General features: G+C 43.4%; 3 protein-coding genes across 3 annotated transcripts in view; 1 reads left to right on the top strand and 2 right to left on the bottom strand.

Moving 5' to 3' along the window:
• Positions 1–179: 179 nt before the first annotated feature.
• Positions 180–471, bottom strand: T265_02304 (hypothetical protein; the record flags this gene model as incomplete). Its single annotated transcript, XM_009166508.1, has 2 exons — positions 180–375; positions 443–471. 2 exons carry the CDS (start codon positions 469–471, stop codon positions 180–182), a joined length of 225 nt encoding a protein of 74 aa, XP_009164772.1.
• Positions 472–2,635: 2,164 nt separating this feature from the next.
• T265_02303 (hypothetical protein) overlaps positions 2,636–18,413 on the top strand; it is a gene marked incomplete at both ends in the record, with an annotated part of 62,124 nt that continues 46,346 nt past the window's right edge. Inside the window, one exon of the mRNA XM_009166507.1 lies at positions 2,636–2,930. Within this exon, the coding sequence (XP_009164771.1) occupies positions 2,636–2,930 (295 nt within the window). The remainder of the gene's footprint in view (positions 2,931–18,413) is intronic.
• Positions 10,202–17,149, bottom strand: T265_12970 (hypothetical protein; the record flags this gene model as incomplete). Its single annotated transcript, XM_009166519.1, has 3 exons — positions 10,202–10,383; positions 14,047–14,383; positions 16,988–17,149. Coding segments are annotated over 3 exons (636 nt in total), but the record flags the coding sequence as incomplete, so codon positions are not given.

The raw sequence follows: 18,413 nt of genomic DNA, 5'->3' as shown, positions 1-18,413 counted from the left end.
AACAATCAATATTCCTGTCTTCACATACGAAGGAATTCATGCTTTCCCCGGTCACTGGGATGTGGATTAACAATGTGGCCAAAACGACTGAAGTGGAAAAATAGAAAAAACCGCTTTTATTCTTGCCCACAATACTCATGCAACAGTTGAACAGTCTCTTCGTTGTTGAGAGGTAAAGTTCAAACGTAGAGCAGAGTTGCTGAAAGTTTTTGATAATCTGGTGGGTTACCCAAATCAGTGTATCCCAACTTTGTCAGCAATGGTACTCTGGCGACGCGAATGAAATCCTGGGGCAACACAGATCCCGGATTGGCCCATTTCGCAAGAGATTCGTTGTGGATTTTCCTCATAAACTGTCGGGTGCTGGGTTCATAGCTAAATAGGATAGAAATTTTATAAGCAGTGTTTGAGCGATTCAATCTCGCGGGTCTAATGAACATACCTGCCATTTACGGGTTTACGACAACTCATTCTAACCGACGTTGGAAATCACCAGGCATTCCGTTATCCCGTGACAATAATAGATCTTATGTGTCAACATTTGGACCATTTTCCCACCCAGTATTTTTGGATTCATTGTAAGCACTGAGTCGTTGATTGTGTCACACTTGTCAAGTCATCTGAATATCCTGCCTGAGTGGAATATGTATTCACTTCTACCTTTTGAAACATGTCACGGTCAATTTGGTTACTTCGCGTCCAAGCGGTGTAGCAACAGACGGAAGCTTCACTCTTATCGCAGCTCACTATCCATGTGTTACCAAGACCTTTTGGGGATTAAACTCCGGACTTTTAACACACGAGTCGAGTATGCTGTCACTAGTCCACCGATGCGTGCTGAACGGACTGAATTTATCCTATTAGACGAACGTTCAAGTTCAGCGATGTGACTCTTTCAGAGCTCCAGAGGCGACCGTACAGCTTTGGTGGTCAGGTCGGCATTCTGTCCCCCAGAGTTTCCCCGTTAGTAAAGGTCGTGGGTGCCTAAAACCCACCGAATAAGTTTTACTTCACTGTGTGTTGTTGGAAGACTCATCTGATTGGCTTCAAGCGCATCTAAAAATTCACGCGAGAGTTCCATCGATCGTTACTGAGCCGTCGCTTGGGGCGTTTTGCGAACTTCAATATGGTCGCGTTCATCTGCTCTGGTGCGAAACGCTCACCTCATACGTCAGATGTCCGGAGTTTGCATCCCGTCAGGGTCGGGGATACGCACTGTTACGAAACTGAGGTCGGTCTTGAGAGAGCCGTACACTACGCGTTTCATCCTGAATATGAGTCATTAGAGGCATAGCAGATTGGGATTGCCTGCTGTGTTCAGTTTACACTGCTGACCTCAACAGGTCTGTTATAATCTAACTGGTTTCTTCGTTTAGTACGTGTGTCGAAGCAGGTTCTCTCGTTTAGGACCTTGAGTACCCTGAAGTTAGGAACTGTCCTGACCATTCACTGGTAGTTAGATTCATAAAAAATTGGAGCACACTGGCTGAACTATGTAAACACTGCCTGTTATTGTACATTCAAGAGATTTAATCAGTGCAAAACTCTAGTCTGCGTTGCTCTACTGTGCCATGGCTTGGTAGGTCGTCTCCGGTAAGGCTGCAAAGAAGGCTTCCAAGATGAAGGTTCCGAAGGCTGACAAGAAGAAGAAACAGAGGAAGGAGAACTATGAGGTATACATCTACGGGGTACTGCGTCCGGTCTACGTTGTCTCTCCTTCAACGTCTCTGAAAACGATGAATGGCTGCAGCAAAGGTGGTAAGACTGAGGTCAAGGCGAAGACCAGGTCCTCGAGTGCCGGTCTCCAATCCCCTGTTGGCCGTATGCATCGTCTGCTGCGCAAGGGCAACTGTGCCGGGCATGTTGGTGCTTCTCCGTCTTCCAACTACTGTAACTATCCACAATTGTGGAATAGCTAAAACGCGAAATCATGCCAGCAAACTTCCAGCCGTGGGTCACCACGCATCTCAATGCACGTTGACTCACTTACATACCACGGGAGTCAATCGTTCGAAATGATCAGGACAGTTACTGATTAGTCGGACAAACCAATCACAAAGCTCAAGCGTGAACACATCCACCCTCCAGGTGTCTAGAGTTTCGTGGCTAATGATATGCATTGCTGATGACTCCAATTCCAGTCTAGTGCTTCCCTCCTCTTAGTGTGGGCTCACTAAAATAATCACACCAAAATAGGAGGAAGGCTGTATGTATGTACGTGAACTTCGTTAATTCAGTGCTTGACTGATGCAGTGACGTGTCCGGATGCCAGGCACTCTGAAAACCGGTCACTGTGGCCCACGCACCACACGAAGGCATACCTTGGTTGGTCTGAATGCCAACCAATCAGGACCAAGCATTTGTGACTCGACGCTTCCCGCCACGTCAGCCTGTGGAACATTCACTGATAACCCTGTAAATACGGATGTAATAACCTTCCTTTGTCACGAGAAAGGACTGTCTCAAGCTACGCATCTTCCGATATAACATGGTGGGTGGAACAGCAAGCGACCGTTTGCACTACACAACAACTAGTGACAATCCAAACTCATGGTATCAGTTTCGGCAGAGCGACTACAAGTAAATTTACTGCAGCGACAAAAGCGTTTCGAGGAGGCTGATGCACATTATGTCAATGCACGCGACAAAAACAATCGAACCACCGTCTTCTTCGAGAGATGCTGTTGTCCGTGAGATTAATAAATTTGATTTCGACCCTGAATCTGGACAAGTTTCTGCAATTCCGCTCAAGCAACCTGAGGATATGTTTGGAACCAACTTTGCCCAGTTTAATGTTGCACGGAAAGTTCGACTGTTGCTGCGGAAACTGAGTATAGTTGGAAGTGTTGTGTTTGCAAATTTCATGCTCCTCAAACCTTCTCGTGATCTTGACTTCGCAGATTCAATCAAGATTCTGAACCAGATATTCGGTAAGTAGAGTTCCTTGTTCAGAATCCATTATCAGTTTCTCAAGGGTAGCAAAAGGGAGACTGGAGATTTTATCATGTATGCCGGTGTGGCCAACAAAGGGTGCGATCACTCCAAGCTCAGCACTATGACTGAGGATTAATTCAAATGTCCCATCTTCGTGGCCGATATACGATCGATGTATATATTTGGACCCGGCTACGGAAACGAACTAAACGGGTCTGTAGTTGGCACTTCAGAAACTCACCACCAAACGCTAGTATCTTATCAATCTCAAGGCTGATGCTGCAGTGATTGGAGTTCCCACTTCTAGTATTCAAAGCAACTTCCAATAGGAAATCGATTTCAAAATGGACCCCAAGAAAACAGTCCACACCTTGTCGGTTTTGTGACGAACGCCACTTTTCAATCTCAAGGGCTGTAGTGATTGGAGTTCCCACTTCTAGTATTCAAAGCAACTTCCAATAGGAAATCGATTTCAAAATGGACCCCAAGAAAACAGTCCACACCTTGTCGGTTTTGTGACGAACGACACTATTCACGCTACTGTCCCTTCCGGAACCACAGGTGCAGCGAGTGACCAGAAAGTAGAATGCTAGGGGGGCTCGCACAGACACCGGACTGACAAAAGGATGGACTCAGGTGCCGTAATCACTACATCCAAGACGTAACAAACCGGTGGACGAAACTTGGTCAGAGTGCGCTCTTGAGGATAATGTTGGTATCTCAAGTAGATGGTCGCTGGTTTCTACGTTGAGCTGAGTGAATGTATCATCACCAATCGAGGTGCGGTGTGAGTGAGCGTGGTAGGACGTAGCGATGGGTCGTTGGTTGTGCGCTGAGTGTTGATATACGTGCTGCTAACCGGGGCTGACGTACGGCTGTTTGGCTTTCATCGTGGCAGTTCGGGAGCGAGAAACTATTTGACATCACGTTTAGCGCAAATAACCCTGTCGCCGAAGAGGACTCGAAAGATTGTCTCGCGTACAGCAATCAGAGTGATTGTGATCACCTTACTATATGATCAAACACAGAAAGCAACAAATAAATCGAGTTTTGGGGAATATTGAGGTATAAATTCAAAAGAGGATTTTTAAGTCCTCGTAGAAGTTGTATGACGTAGGGGCTCTTAGAGAGTACCCATACAAAATGCCTCGAAACCTACGATTTTCTTTGGTAAATGGTCTACTGGTCACAGACAAGCGATGTAAGGCAGAATGTTCTGACCATTAAGCAGTGCCCGTCGATGAAAGTCGATAACGGGGAGTAAACCATTCTCTCTCTGTGTAAAGTCTGTGGTTCACAGGCTTCTTGGGACCAGTCACAAAGACGGTTGGCAGCGATCAATAAAGCGTGGTAACGACCGGATGACTTAGCGTTGGATCGAGCCGGGAACTGAAACAAATCAGCTGGTGAACACGATCAGCGGAAATATGTCTTGCCACACTTTCGTGAACCAAGGGTAGCAAAAGTGACCCTAATGAACCAACGGTCGTGCTTCAAAAGTGATTAAATCAGAAGTCGTTCGCTAAACCTTAGTAGTCAAATTCTGTGGACAGCACCTTGTCGCCTATAGATGTGTAGCTACCCTTTCGCCACATACATGACTATACAGGTCACCGCCACTCGCTGGATCACGAGATCTATCTTTTTTCCTTGCTCTCACAAATCACGCCACATAACCGTGACTTACTTGACTACACAGCTCACAGTCGAGCCCTAGATCCCAAGACCTCGTTTTTTTCCCTACGCGTACAAACCACGATACACAAGGGTGACTCATCCGATATCGACTGTCTACCGTCTTATACGGCAGCAACAAGTCATGTGCTGATACCCAAACACGCAAACGTTCCTACAAATAGGATAACAGCACAGCAACACGACACAACTCAACGGAGCTTCGCACGTCACCCAGCTCGGAGCAGAGCCACTTAGGACTTACGGTGTTTCACTCACGGATACTCAGGAATACGTATGGCTACTACAACAGCGCAGAAAACACGAAACCTGCATCCGGACTCACAACAGGATTTATCAACCTGAATCTGCAATACGATAAGTCCCCTTCTTCGCATATACACCTATTGTAATAAGTTTTACTCAACAACCTGATATTTTAGTGCTCCCAGTTTTCTTGTTCGTATAACTAATTTTCGGGTTCTTTTAGAGCATCAACAGATGCATGGTCTCACGGACAGCCTTTATCAGAAAATCCGAGGATGGCAAAGGGATTGACTGGGAAGCGCATCCGTCGATGGTTCTGTTAGCACAGTGCTCCGGTATGGGTCAGTAAAAGAAATTCATCTTTTATGTTAATGTGTGACCAACGACCGCTTATTCCTTTGGCTCGTAACTACCTAAAAGGAACTGTAGGAGCAGACGAGGAACGCACACAAAACATATAAACTTTGTTGGAATAGACTATAAGGAAGACACAAATGTTCGGTCTTTTGCCACGTGATCTGAATTCAAGCGGAACGGTCATTTGAATCCCGAAATCTTGAACTGGGATCAGAGATCTTGGATATTTGATAGTAGGAGGCTTTCGCTCTTTAGTCATCATCGAGGAAAGGTTCACACAACACAAGATAGTCCGGAAGCAGCTGAAGCACATGAGAAGTAGCTCCAGAAGCTGTATGATTTTCCCAAGAAAGCGCCAAATCAAGGGTGACCACACCCGAGGCGGAGTCCAACTTTAACAGACGAGGAATATGTACTTAGTTGTTGTTGGTTGAAGAGTTTGTGTAAAATTCACGTTCATATTACTCTCGTTTGAATAGTTGTACTCCTGTACTGGCATAATTATGCTGGTGATTACACACCAAAGGGAAAAGCACTGGACTCAAGCTCCTTTGTAATGGAGATCATCGGCAGTCCATATCCTTGGCCGTGCGGACAGTACTCAAGCATGAGCATGTTTGACCTTTCAGACGTGAAAATCCAAATTTGTCCATCATGTGCTGGTAACACGCTCATTCCGAACTTCACGTGTATGGTGCTGAAACCCCGACACGATCAGTGATGTGCATTGCTGATGCGCTCCAGCAAGAAGGCTTCCCTCCTTTAGCGTGGACTCAGCAGGACAATTACACCAAGACATCAGAAGGATTGTACAAAAGAGAGTGATGTGAACGTGAAATATTCAATTATTGCTACGAATGATGCACAGTGTGAATAATGGCTGCTTTCTTCATTTGAAATTTTCCATCAGGAGTCAACCGGTTGGTTTGGAAAATATTAATTTGTATGTTTGTTTTGTGAGAAACAAGAATTCCGATACCACTTGGAAAGAGTTCAAGAATACATCTGAATAGATCGAACTTCGGAAGTTAATGCAGGTAGGTCTTTCGTTTGCATATCTCTCTTATGGTTGGTGTAATTACAGTCGACCCCGTATCCAACCCAATTCTGTCGATGCATTAGCATTTCTATAAAATCACGCATATATACAATCACTTATTTGTCTGTGAACTAAGCTATCGTTGATGTGAAACGCGTTTGAATCAGAGTACTTGGGAAGATTATCCATTCAGTTCTGTTTTCACCCAGAGTTTTCACTCAGAATAATGCTGTTCTACGGTATGGGGGCACAAAGAGGTTGTCGTTTCATGTGACAAAAATGCTACTGTTACTGAAGATGATGTACTGGTGTAATGGTGATACTACTGATGAGGAGTAGTATGTTTTCTTCTTGTAACTTCGCTTCATGTCTCTTGAAAAGGGAGATCTGTTGCGGAATTTGTGGAGTCGCTTTGTAGCGCTTGCTTGGATTTGAGCAACAGTCAATGGAAACCCTGAAAAGTTCAGGACGGCGCGTTCAAGAGAAGATGGGTGTTCAGTTTTTGTAAATAAGATGAAAATGAGAGTTTTGCTTCCCAGTCCAATAGTCTGTAACTGGTCAGTTGGCATTTTCTAATAAATAACTCCGCGGCGGAGACCTTCTTCCTTTCACTGGTAGTTACTGGTCAAGTAAGTCAGTGAAAAAGCCCATCATATGATCAAGTCGGTGACCAAATAACTAAAAGTTCTCAACTGACGCTATTCTTTTGAAAATGGAAAAATTAGCGCCATACTCAGATGCAAGCCAGTTTGCTGAAATAGTTTGTTTGTGTCATGTATATCAATATACTACTTGGTCATTGATTAGCATCAATCAATAAAGCCAGAAAGCAACTTACGGATTAAGGTTTGTGAGGTTACCCAGAATGGTCTCGTGTTTCAAGATTATTGGGTCCCAGGAGATGCCAAGGAAGTCTAGGAGATTGGAATGATAGGAAAGATTCATTCAGCATTTGGAAAATCAAGTTTGACGGATTCTCCCATGGTCGTAAACGTTGAGAATCTAACTCAGTCTCGAAAGTGCCACGTTTAGTGACTTCAGGAATATTCGTGGAGTTTTCCTCCTACTATGCTTGATATCTAATCTTTCGAGCAGCAGCAAAAATTCAAGGAGTTTAAGTGGTCATTGTTTGTTCTATCATGTGAATTGAAATTCTTGAGAGTCAAGGTACTAGTGACCGATCAGGAACGTCACCGATCACCCCATCCTGATTGGGCTGGGAGAAGACTTTGCAGGACTGATCAGCACGGAAACAGTTGACAGATTGTGATCGAAGGTCATGGTAGTCAGCTTGCTACTGTCCAGTTCCACATAACCTCATGAAAACCTTCCAGGTTGCAGGAAAACAATAAGTCCCGAGATTCTTGCTATTGAGCCAGATTTTTCGGATTTCTGGTGATGAATAACTAAATAAGTTGAGTAACATTCAGAAGTCTTTTTCGAGCACACCTGGCACAATAGTGCCCTTACTTCTAATAATAATCAGGATGGACAACCTGCAGTAGTTGAATCGCACGTGTGCCGTATCCAAGTGGCATGTTAATTTGCTTCTGTTAACCTCGACGTCACGTGGTTGCCCATCTCAAATATTTTTCACCCGTATCGTCGGATCAATAAAGTTCGAACAATTACGTGGCTGCACACAGATGAAACAATAAACCTCGGTTGCCGTGCTACAGGTACTGACGAAAAGAACTGTCATACTGAAAACATTGAATCTACCTTGACCCCTTATTGCTTACTTCGCCGGTGTACTTTTGCTTTTCTGTACCCGTCACACCTTTCGGCAAAGGCCGTCCCGTCAGGCACTTGTGTATTGAGATGTGTGAATGTGTGGATGGGCTCAGCTGACCTATTTACCCATGCGTGTTCGTGTACCTGCCTTGACTTGTTTTCTCATGAGTTTCGTGCGATCGTACAGAACAGGGGACTGTAGTTTAAAAGGACGGCCGCAACCCACATTGCTGAGCCGTTTTTTGGTGTGCGGACGTTGGCACTGCACTGTTCCGGTAGGCGACAGACTTGTACAGTTGACGTTACGAACTTGGATAATCGAGGTTTGTTGTATTTACCCTACCTACCCTTGTGTGGATAACGCCGTAGAATTTCGAACCCGATTCTCCCTTTTTATATTCGGGATTGCCGAACCTACACATCGCCTAAAGTTCCGTATTGGGAACCCCAACAAACACTGCATCATCACATGAAATAGTAAACGCTAATGCGACTACTCATAAGTATACGATGAAAAGCGGTTACTACTTATGGATTCACGGTTGACAAACCACTATGGACATGCAGCTAGGCGCGAAAAAAACAGTGACTTGCTTATTTTGTTTACTGTTCGTTGTTGTTGGCGTTTATGATCGTTCCTGGTTGTTTATAGAGATTCAGCATCACCCACCTCAGCGTCATACAGTTGTAATGTATCTTTCTTTGCAGTTCTCTCGAAACGAAAGAAGAAACCTCCATATCACCACTCTGGGACTGTTTCACATGCTTCAATGTTTGGCTACGTGGATGCGAATTTCACTGGTAACCATTCAATCGGAGATCTATGAAAATAACAACCACAGTAGAACCAGCCACAACGCCTTCTGGATCACCAGAAATGCGCAACAAGGAGCGAGCGGGAATAGATGGGGTGGTCAGTTCGACAAATGCACTAGGTTCTTGAATCCTGATTTCAGACAGACAGTACACATCAATAGAAGGCTAGTCCAGCATACATACAACAGTCTGTTATCCAAATGAGTGTACTGTTGTCGAAATCAGTCCAATTTGGGCTGAACTGGAGCATATGGTTAACGGAAACTCGGGGACTGAGCCTACCTGATAAGCCCCGAGAAGGGCGAAACCGGTCGTAGGCTGTCGACGGATTTTCAGCAACGTTATGAGTAGTGCTTTGCAAATATATAAGTCTGTTATCCAGTTTGTTTCTGAGTACCCAAGTTAAAGGTTTCCAGTTAAGCTGAGTGTTAGATGTGAAGAATGTGGCCATGACGACCGAGTCAACTGTAAATATTGCATCTACCTGCAGTGGGCGGCGGCGTCAGACTCTAAGTGGAAATGTGGCTAGAAACCGGGTGAGGAGGGGAAGGAGAGCGACTATGTGAGAGAGCATGAATGAATGCATAAGCAGTAGACGGTTTTCAATTCTCCATCCCAATGTTGCAGCACGTAACGCGATCCGGTACCACGCGACGCCTGATACAGCACGAGATTGTTTTTTATGTGTAATTCATGGCTGTACGTGGGCTTGGATGCATCCATGGCGCTTACTGGATGGTAGAACGACTAGGGTCTTCAACCAATGCCTTTGTCTCAAAATCCTTAGCACAAGGCAGCAGTGGTTTGAATAAGGCCGCCAGAGCAACCTATATTTTAAGTGGTGATTCATCACAAACGTTCCAGTCCACTACCTGGCGGACCTGGATCGACACATTGACCAACCTAGTATGAGAGGCCCTGTGAGTGCCACACACACTCCCAAGTTTACCTTAATTGGTTATACATGAGTACAAACTGTCTATTTCCTCGAGGCAAATGAAATGGATTCTTTTGTAATGTACTACACATTAGGTTGCTGAAAATCCGTCGAGAGCCCACGACCGGTTTCGCCCTTTTTAGGGCTCATCAAGTAGGTGCAGTCTCCCCGGGTTTCCGTCTACCTTATGTTATACTGGATTCCTCTTATATACCCTAGATATTATGCAGTGCAGACGCTTCTTATCATTTTTAGGGCCATCAAGTAGGTGCAGTCTCCCCGGGTTTCCGTCTACCTTATGTTATACTGGATTCCTCTTATATACCCTAGATATTATGCAGTGCAGACGCTTCTTATCAGGGCTGTTTAAATTGAGGAGCACTTCGCACGCACGCTCAAATACGTGCTGCACAGCCTAAAGATGGTAGGTGGTTGATACTATCACTCACCAAATAGCTTTGTCGTCTCTTCCTTCGGATTCATAACGAGATTTTCGTATCTCATGGTGAAGCATTTTTGTGGGCCGAGATCCTGGCAGTCACGGATTATGGATGTTACAGTCTCTTCCCAAATGCGTAATCCTTCAAGTGGTCGATCCCTTTTGAATTGCGGATTGAAGCCACGCCTAATGAAAAGTGGTAGAAAGGAAATGGAGCTAACTAGTCCCGAATTCTATTATTTACTATTTTTGGGTATGAGAAAACTCAAATGATTGGATACTTCGACCTAAATCAAGTCTTTAAACGATGCCTTCTCTGCTTCCAGATATTTTCGATGAAGGCAAAGTCATATTTGTGCTTTCATCTGCAAACCAAATTATTGGGTCTCGAAAAATCGTCCTCCGAATTTCAATTATGAGACTAACTTTTGTATTCCCCTCTTATTTGTATTCCACGTTGTTTTTCTGCTAAACTGAGAAAGGAAATTAGGCAGACAAAACTCTAGCATATCACCAGATGTCAGGCGAAAATGGTAGGCTAGAATCCCGGTGAAAGTAGGTTAACCTCAAACGGTACAGTTCGACACGATGCACAAGGCTACCTTGATGAACAAACGGACACTAACTGAGGTAGTCACATGAAGTGATTTCACTGGGAGCTACCCTTTGGCCACTGAATAAAACTCAGGTTCTAATTTTCGGGGTCGCCATTTGATATGGCAAACCAATGGATGGATATGAGATACTGACTCAGCGTTCTATTGAAAATCTTTGCATCCCAAACGGTATTCATATCTTTGTTATTAGAAAAATCAGTCGTTTAAACTCACTGAAACCTTACAATATGGTTAAGCGTGACTACGTCTTCTTTTATGGGCGCAGTTCGTCAAGCCTAAATGACTGCTTGCTGGGACAACCATAAAAGGCGTGAACAAACATAAACTCTGGATAGCACGAATTAAAACACTGAAGCTGATGTGCAAACAAGGATCACATCAGAGGAACACATTCAATTGGTCAGAAGCCATTAGGATTTCAAAACCAACGGGTCTCGTTGAGTGAAACGGGTACCCAATTGAGCAACTTCAAGTCATGTTTGCGTCAAAGCATCAATCCTTATCATAACTTTTGGGTCGAGTGATAAATTAGTGTTCGTTGATATTAGACTGTCCGAGGTGATACGACCCGAGAGACATGCAGCAATAAGACGATGCCCTGCTACATTGATTGTCCGAAATCGAACCCCGGCCAACAACCAATCGTTAATTCAAGGAATTTCATCACAAGTCAGTGTGAATCACATAGCACTTATACTTACGCTTACGGCCCCGTGAGTGGTTTAAGTGATATCCATTCAACAGCTGAAAAGTGGTGTGCACCGTCTGATTCATTAGTCAAGCTTAACGGTTTTAGCTTTCAGCCTGCATATTAGAATTCACTCAACTATCCCAGTGGGATTTTATACAAGCTTTTGCTCTCTTATGTTTTTTCAGCAAACAATGGGATTCCAAAATCATCAGCATGAGTGGTATGCATCATTTGATACAAACATCTTTCCTTACTGAATTTGATGAAAGTTGCCCTTGCAAATTGTGTCAATTTACCACCCAACCAGTTCTCGACCACCGCGCGATCCAGAAACAACGCAAAATTTCCATTTCACCAACGTGGGCTATATACGTTTAGGTCTTTGGTCACTCTGGACACCATTTGACAGCCGTAGTGAACGTCGGAGATGAAACAGTCGGTTTTCCCTGTAAGGATAGATAGGCGTAGCCTTTGGACTCCACTCTGCGAGAAGTTGATCCGAAAACTAACCTTATTGTAATTTCATGCAATGATTCAGTCATAAATGGTATCCAGTAATTCGTGGTAACTTGTTGCTTTCACTTATTTTTGCGGTCAAATGATTCTCAAACAGTGTGTAAGAGGACAAGGCAACACGTGCGTACGTTTGCTTCTTCTGTGCTGCTCATTACCTTATCAAGTTTCAAGAGGCTCACTGACCCAGACTTTGCCAGAATTACCATGTTCCATAGGGGTACAAACCTGTTTTTCTCTGTGACTGTCGTTTATCTAGCCAGCATCACTATATATTCATACCTTTGAAAGGGGAACCTAGCCTGAAATCAGTGGAGTCACTAGCTAAAACCGAATTGGCATAAACTTGAGTGTACTTCGCGATTTCTTACAACTTGGGTTAAAGTAGATCACAAGGTTTACGGAACTTCGGGGACTGCTCCTACATATCGACCTCCATTCGACTGTAACACCCTTTCAGAGCCTAACTGCTAGGCCACTAGAAGGAAGCACTAGGGCTGGGATACTGCCAGTTGCCCGAACCTAGACAAGGGAAGTGGAGATGAAGAGGTCGGCCTCGAAGTACGGACTTTCTGGTGAATAACCAGTGAGCTATCTAGACACAACGAGGTCCAAAGATGGCAGAAAGGGTTGTAGGCTTTCGAAGAGTGTTGAGCAACTTTGTGTTTTTCTCAGGTAGTTAAGTAGTAGTCGATTAGTTACTCGTTTTTTATTCATTACATGCAAGTCAATACCAGGTACATCCGTCTTCAGGATTCGGGTGAAAATAACATGCCCCATTTATGTTTACGGTAAGTGCACTTGATGATGATAACAATAAGAAAACGTGAAAGGTTGAAGGAAAAATTGAAGGCTGTACGTGACTTGCTGTGATTGAGTTCATCTGATAGGACTTGAGTTGTTCCAGTTATATTGGGAAAACTTGTCGCGCACTCCACGTTTTCTGCATGTCTAATGTTTTATGTGTGACGTAGATGCAACTCAGCGTTCTCACATAGCAAAAGATAAAAATAGCGTGTCACGGAGGCAAGCTTTCAGGTAGCATTAAACTATTCCCAAATAGACCACGATTTTAAACGATGATGCGAATTTGTTTGGTGACAACTGACGCATCCTCTCCTCCTTGGAACTTTGGATTTCTTTCATTCAGTCCCTGAAGCGTTCCAATGGGTAAATAAACCACTCTTTGTAGAGTAACACAGTAAGTTAGGATCGTAATGCTTATGGTTTCACTTTCCATTAGTTTGTTGGCCATGATATTTCCTTTCGTTTGCACGCTGTCTTCTGAAAAACGGCCTCAAACATTCAACCGTAATAAAACAATGTTTATTGTTTATCTTGCAACGGAAAAGTCCACTTCTGGATGCTAGCAGAAGGTTGAATACGAAGTCTAATAAAATGGAACAATTTCTTGGTAAGAAATGGAAAATTGGTATTAAAATAAGAAGAAAGCGCTGCATCACCAAAGGATTTAGTTCCACACAACTACTAAAGAACCTTTCGCGTGTCATTTTAAGGTGAGGTGAAACTTTTAACCAGAAAATAACTTGATATTCCCGGGAAAGACGGTTGAACTAATTAAGTTGTGTGTGGGGTCGATGAATTGATGTATAGGAAGGAATGGCTGTTCAGAGCATCAGAGAATTTTCATCACGTATATCGTGAAAAATCTAACAGTTTGAAATGGAATTATTTTTACTCCAGATGTGATGAGATCAGTTCAGCTCAAATAATCCAGTGATCGGAGAGCAAGACTGTGATTTGACAAGAAACAGACCTGGTTTTCAAAGGGTTATTTGCAGCTTTCGAAGCAAGTTTCATGAAAATACAAAGTACATGAACTAATTGTGGTGAATAAGACTCACAAGCCAATAAGTTAGTAAAAATACATGTATAATGAATGGAAATCTTCCAGAGGAATATAGACATGATCTTTTTGATATCAGTAGTGGGTTTTGACTTACTGAAACAAACGCACAAACACTTTGTTTAGTGAATAATTTCAGTCATCGGGATTGTGAAACTTACTCAACTGACGAAGCTACCACAGCCCGTCCATCACGCACAATGTGGACAAACTTTGCAGAGGGAAACAAATATCCAAGGTATCCTAGATAGTTGAAGGTCATTGGTTGCTTGTGGCACAAATACGGTGCAGACGGCCCCATTTTCTCAATAATTTTGAGAATGAACGATGCGACTGCCTGATCGTAGGCCTCTGGGTAAACTCCAGCCTTGATTGCCCGCTTCCGTCGTAAACCTTGCATACTATGTCGCAGGTGTAATAATTCCAAAGTAACCATTGGTTCTGCCCCACACCGAATTAGTGGATGAGCATCCAGCATAACGCGGACCAAGCCTGTACCTAGAAGACGGACGAAAATTTTGAGGGCTAATCAGTCTTTTATTACTAATTAGACAAGGACTCAAATTCTGGATGGATAAGGCCAAATTGTTCTACGCTGGAAGAGGGCGCGTTGTGCATATGCGAAAACATTTATATAAATATTTGCATTTTCTACAGATGAAAATGTTGGTAGCTCAGGTAGCGTAAATGGTGGTTGGCTTGTTCGCTGAACTGGATAATTTGATTGTAAACGTTGCACCAACCCGTCGCTACGCACCACCACGCTCCCTAAACAACGCACTGATGATGTCACCTCAATCGGCGATGAAACGTTTGAAATCAAACTGCCCAGCTCAGCAAAAAAGCCAACGGTCAAATATTTGCATTTACCTAGTGAGCACCGGTTTGAGCAGCCAGTCCGGGCGTTCAGTCTAAGAAGATCGAAAATGCGAATAAATGGACACTCACAAGTTCGAAGGAAGGCCAGCCGGAAAATCAACCAGCCTTTTCGTTGCATTCACAAATGAACATATTCACTTTGAGCCTTTTCAGGCTTGGGACGCATTGTTACTCCTTCTGGTTCTCCTTTGGCTGTTTATCTGAATTTTCCAGTATATCTGGAGCACACTACAAGTATTCGAATTGTTGGTGGCACAGTTGAGTTCTACGATTGTCTACCGATTTGTTGGCCACCGATCAGCCCGGTGGGCTTGGCAATCGGATTGCAAAGGTTTCGTTACCTTTCGAGGGAATATCATCAGTGAGTACATGGTTTGTGACAGAATGTTCGCCATTCAACAACCAGCCTTACAGACCACATAAATCTCTCCATGAAGTTTGTCGCTGAGCTGAGTTACTGTCAATTGGTGTCGATGAATCTTCTTCCATCTAGGTAAGATGAGTCTATCGAGTAAAATAGATGAGCTTACGAGGCTAAAAAAACGAGCAAAGGTGGAACGTCCATCAAGACTTATTGAAGTAAACATCCAGCATCTAAAACTGTCCAGAGGTAGTAAGTCCTGGTGATGAGAGACGTAGCCCGGTGCTCGAGGTGCCTCAATTTCATTGCATCCGTTGGCCAAAAGAGATGCAGTCGGGAGCTCTGAAGTTTGAGTATACCTGTGGTTCTGCTTTCTCCGTCAACTACTCAAACGTTCGTTCTCTCTGGTGCGATCCACCCAAGCCCGAAGCAGGTTGTGGTGATGGCAAACTGCCCTATTTTATTAAAAAACCAGCTCCTTTTCACTTCTACTAGGCTATCTTGTAAATGTATTTAGGTTCGCAGACTAGATATGTCTGCCAAAGGTCCACCCTCGTAAATTCAACTTTGGACTTTTCGAAATGAGATTTTGAAAGATGGAGACCATAACAACTCCCGCTTTCTCCAAAAACTGTAGTGCTTTATGCTCGACGCTGTAGTGGTTATCAATCACTTCCTTGGATTGAAGCTCGATAGGCAAGTTTGGGCGGTCGGATTATTGTCTTTTTTTATCAGAAAATGTCATTCAGAGCCTTGATCTGGGCTGATCATTGAGGCGCCTGTGTTACACCCATACCGTTCATCGTACCATAAACGCAATTCACCATTGATGGCACCCACAGACAGCTGTAACTCCTAAAGGTCTATTGTGCCTAGTTTCTGGTTTTCTCAACTCCATAAAACCAGATACATTGCACCTCTCTCCAATTAGCTGTACGTCGATAAAACGTCCATGCTGTGTCTAAGCACTTTTCCCAGCTCAACAATGTTTACAGCGCTCCACAGAACTGGCATTAAGTGTGAAAAATTCTTGAGATGTTCTTTTAGTGTCTTCCGTATATCTTGTCATCGTCCATTGCAAGGTGTTGTCCATAACGTTATTACCTATAAGGGAGTCGATTAAAATCTATGATGTCTCAAATATTAGTGTCCTTCAATGTTTAAACACTTCAGTACCAATTCCGGAGGCTTGGGTGGCTTTCCTCTTGTAGTCTGAACTTGATAAATATATATGATTTGCAATGACGTGCACCTTTTTACCAACTCGTTCTTCCAAGCCTCTTCTTGGTCTTAAGAAGAAATATATTGTTTCATTTACTCGATCCAACCTTGGCAGTCCAGCAGGTACCGTTTTTAACCCAAAGCGGCATCTCCAACTTGTCTGCGTCCTCTGAAATCAGAATCGATAAATTCCATTCCCAATATGCAGTTTGAGTTCAAGCAAACTGTCAACGGTTACTATGCTCTGCAGCTCTTTTGTATATGCTCGTGGATCATACCTTCCCCTTCTTTTTTTCTAGACATTACTCCCATGCCAAATGCGCTCATATTCTAAACACAAGCAGTTCATCTCTTGCTGGTGCGCAAATCGAACTGTGTTGAAGACAGTCATCCACTTTTTTCACACCTTGTAAGTCCCTAAATGCTATTCTAAGAAACCCATTTGCGCATAAATTGTACACAGGTAAACACGAGTTTAACGGTTTTGCCCATATGCTGTGGTTAAACAAAGTCCATGCAGACACAGATTAATTAAGCTCAAGGATGATCAGCATTCTCTCTTCAAGAAAAGACAGGGCTGGACAGTGTAACCATACTTGAACACATAGTCTGAACATTACTCCACAAATCGTCAGACTCACCGGAACTCTCATGTCCTCCAACGAATATGACACGTGCAGGATCGATAGTATTTCCATGAAAGAACGTTTGAGCTTCCGAGTCTCGCTTTGAATAATATATGGTGTAGGGTACCAGCATACCAAGGCAAAATACAAACGCATTGACCAAATATCTGAAAATACCTTAAAAAAACAGAGGTGAAGGGAGTGAGGCATTCTGAAGAGCCACATGAAGTTGGCGTTATTCTCTGAGCTCAATTAAAATCAACTCCATAGGTGAGAGACTTACCCATCAGTCTTACTAAAGCGTCGAACATTTGAGGAAAAATGCGGTATTCAATGAGATACAAATTCGATTTCAAAAGACAATCGAAAAGAACGCGACCATTAGGCTAGTTGAGGAAGTCACACCAACAAAAAATTCAGATGGAGGAAAATCCTATTGATCCAACGGACTGAAAAGAACACATTGGTTGCCTAGATGTCAGTTAATCTGGACGTTCAGATATTTACTCAGGTTAAAGCAGCATGAACTTTCTGCCAAAAAACTCCTCAAAAGGTTTTATTTGGCCAGTATATCATACACACAGAAGCGGTTGGACTTGTGAAAGAAAAAGTTCACCCTAACCAGTGGTTTTTTGAGTTCAGCTAAACTTCAAAGAATCCATTGTTGTTCTTTCTAGAAAAAAAAAGCCCATGACAAAAGTATCTTCTGTTTGCCGAAAGCGAAGTTTGCTTTGAGCTTGACTGAGTCAAGTTAAAGGATTCACATTCAACCGCATTACTCCAGTCCTCGAGGGATCACCTTTGGTGACAATAAAGTACCTCCTACACGAAATGGCTTCCTCATGCTGGAGTAAACCAATGAAATAGTACTCCACTAGGGTAACGAGGTTTCCTATTTTTACTAGTGTTTTTCAACAACCCGCATCTTTCAAGACGGAAATTTACGATTCATCCGAATCAAAAGCTGAAAATAGACATTAGGTTGGCATTATCAATTTTACGAAACATGGTGAACCTGCATGGTGATCTCTGGCCCTCTTTGTTCAGACTATTAGGGAACAAGTGCTTTTCTATCCAGCTAAACAGTAGCGTGTCCTCGCAATAGTGATATGTAAATAAACTCGAAAAAATATCGTTTGCTTCTCCGTCTTATTCATCGGCTGTGTTCCCCCCACTCAGTAGTTAAACCATCTGTGTGCGTAACCGAAGCCAACTTGTCGACTGATTCAGGCTGAGTCAAGTGGGAAAGAGCTCATTATTGTGGTGTGTTAGTACATCAGCTAGCTTTTACCACAAATTCTCCGACAGGGAAACTGACATAAATCTCCAATAACGTTTTTTTATTATGCTGATATTGGAAAAGCCAGTCGGAAGTTTAGAAAACCAGAAAGCGGGTCATTTTGTTCCAGGTGGCGTGTTTCTCCAAGAGGAAGTGCGACAG

Source organism: Opisthorchis viverrini (genome assembly GCF_000715545.1).
Source record: "Opisthorchis viverrini unplaced genomic scaffold opera_v5_26, whole genome shotgun sequence".
NCBI classification, from domain to species: Eukaryota; Metazoa; Platyhelminthes; class Trematoda; order Opisthorchiida; family Opisthorchiidae; genus Opisthorchis; species Opisthorchis viverrini.
Note: the sequence above shows the minus strand (reverse complement) of the source record. Positions and strands in the feature narration are given on the sequence as shown.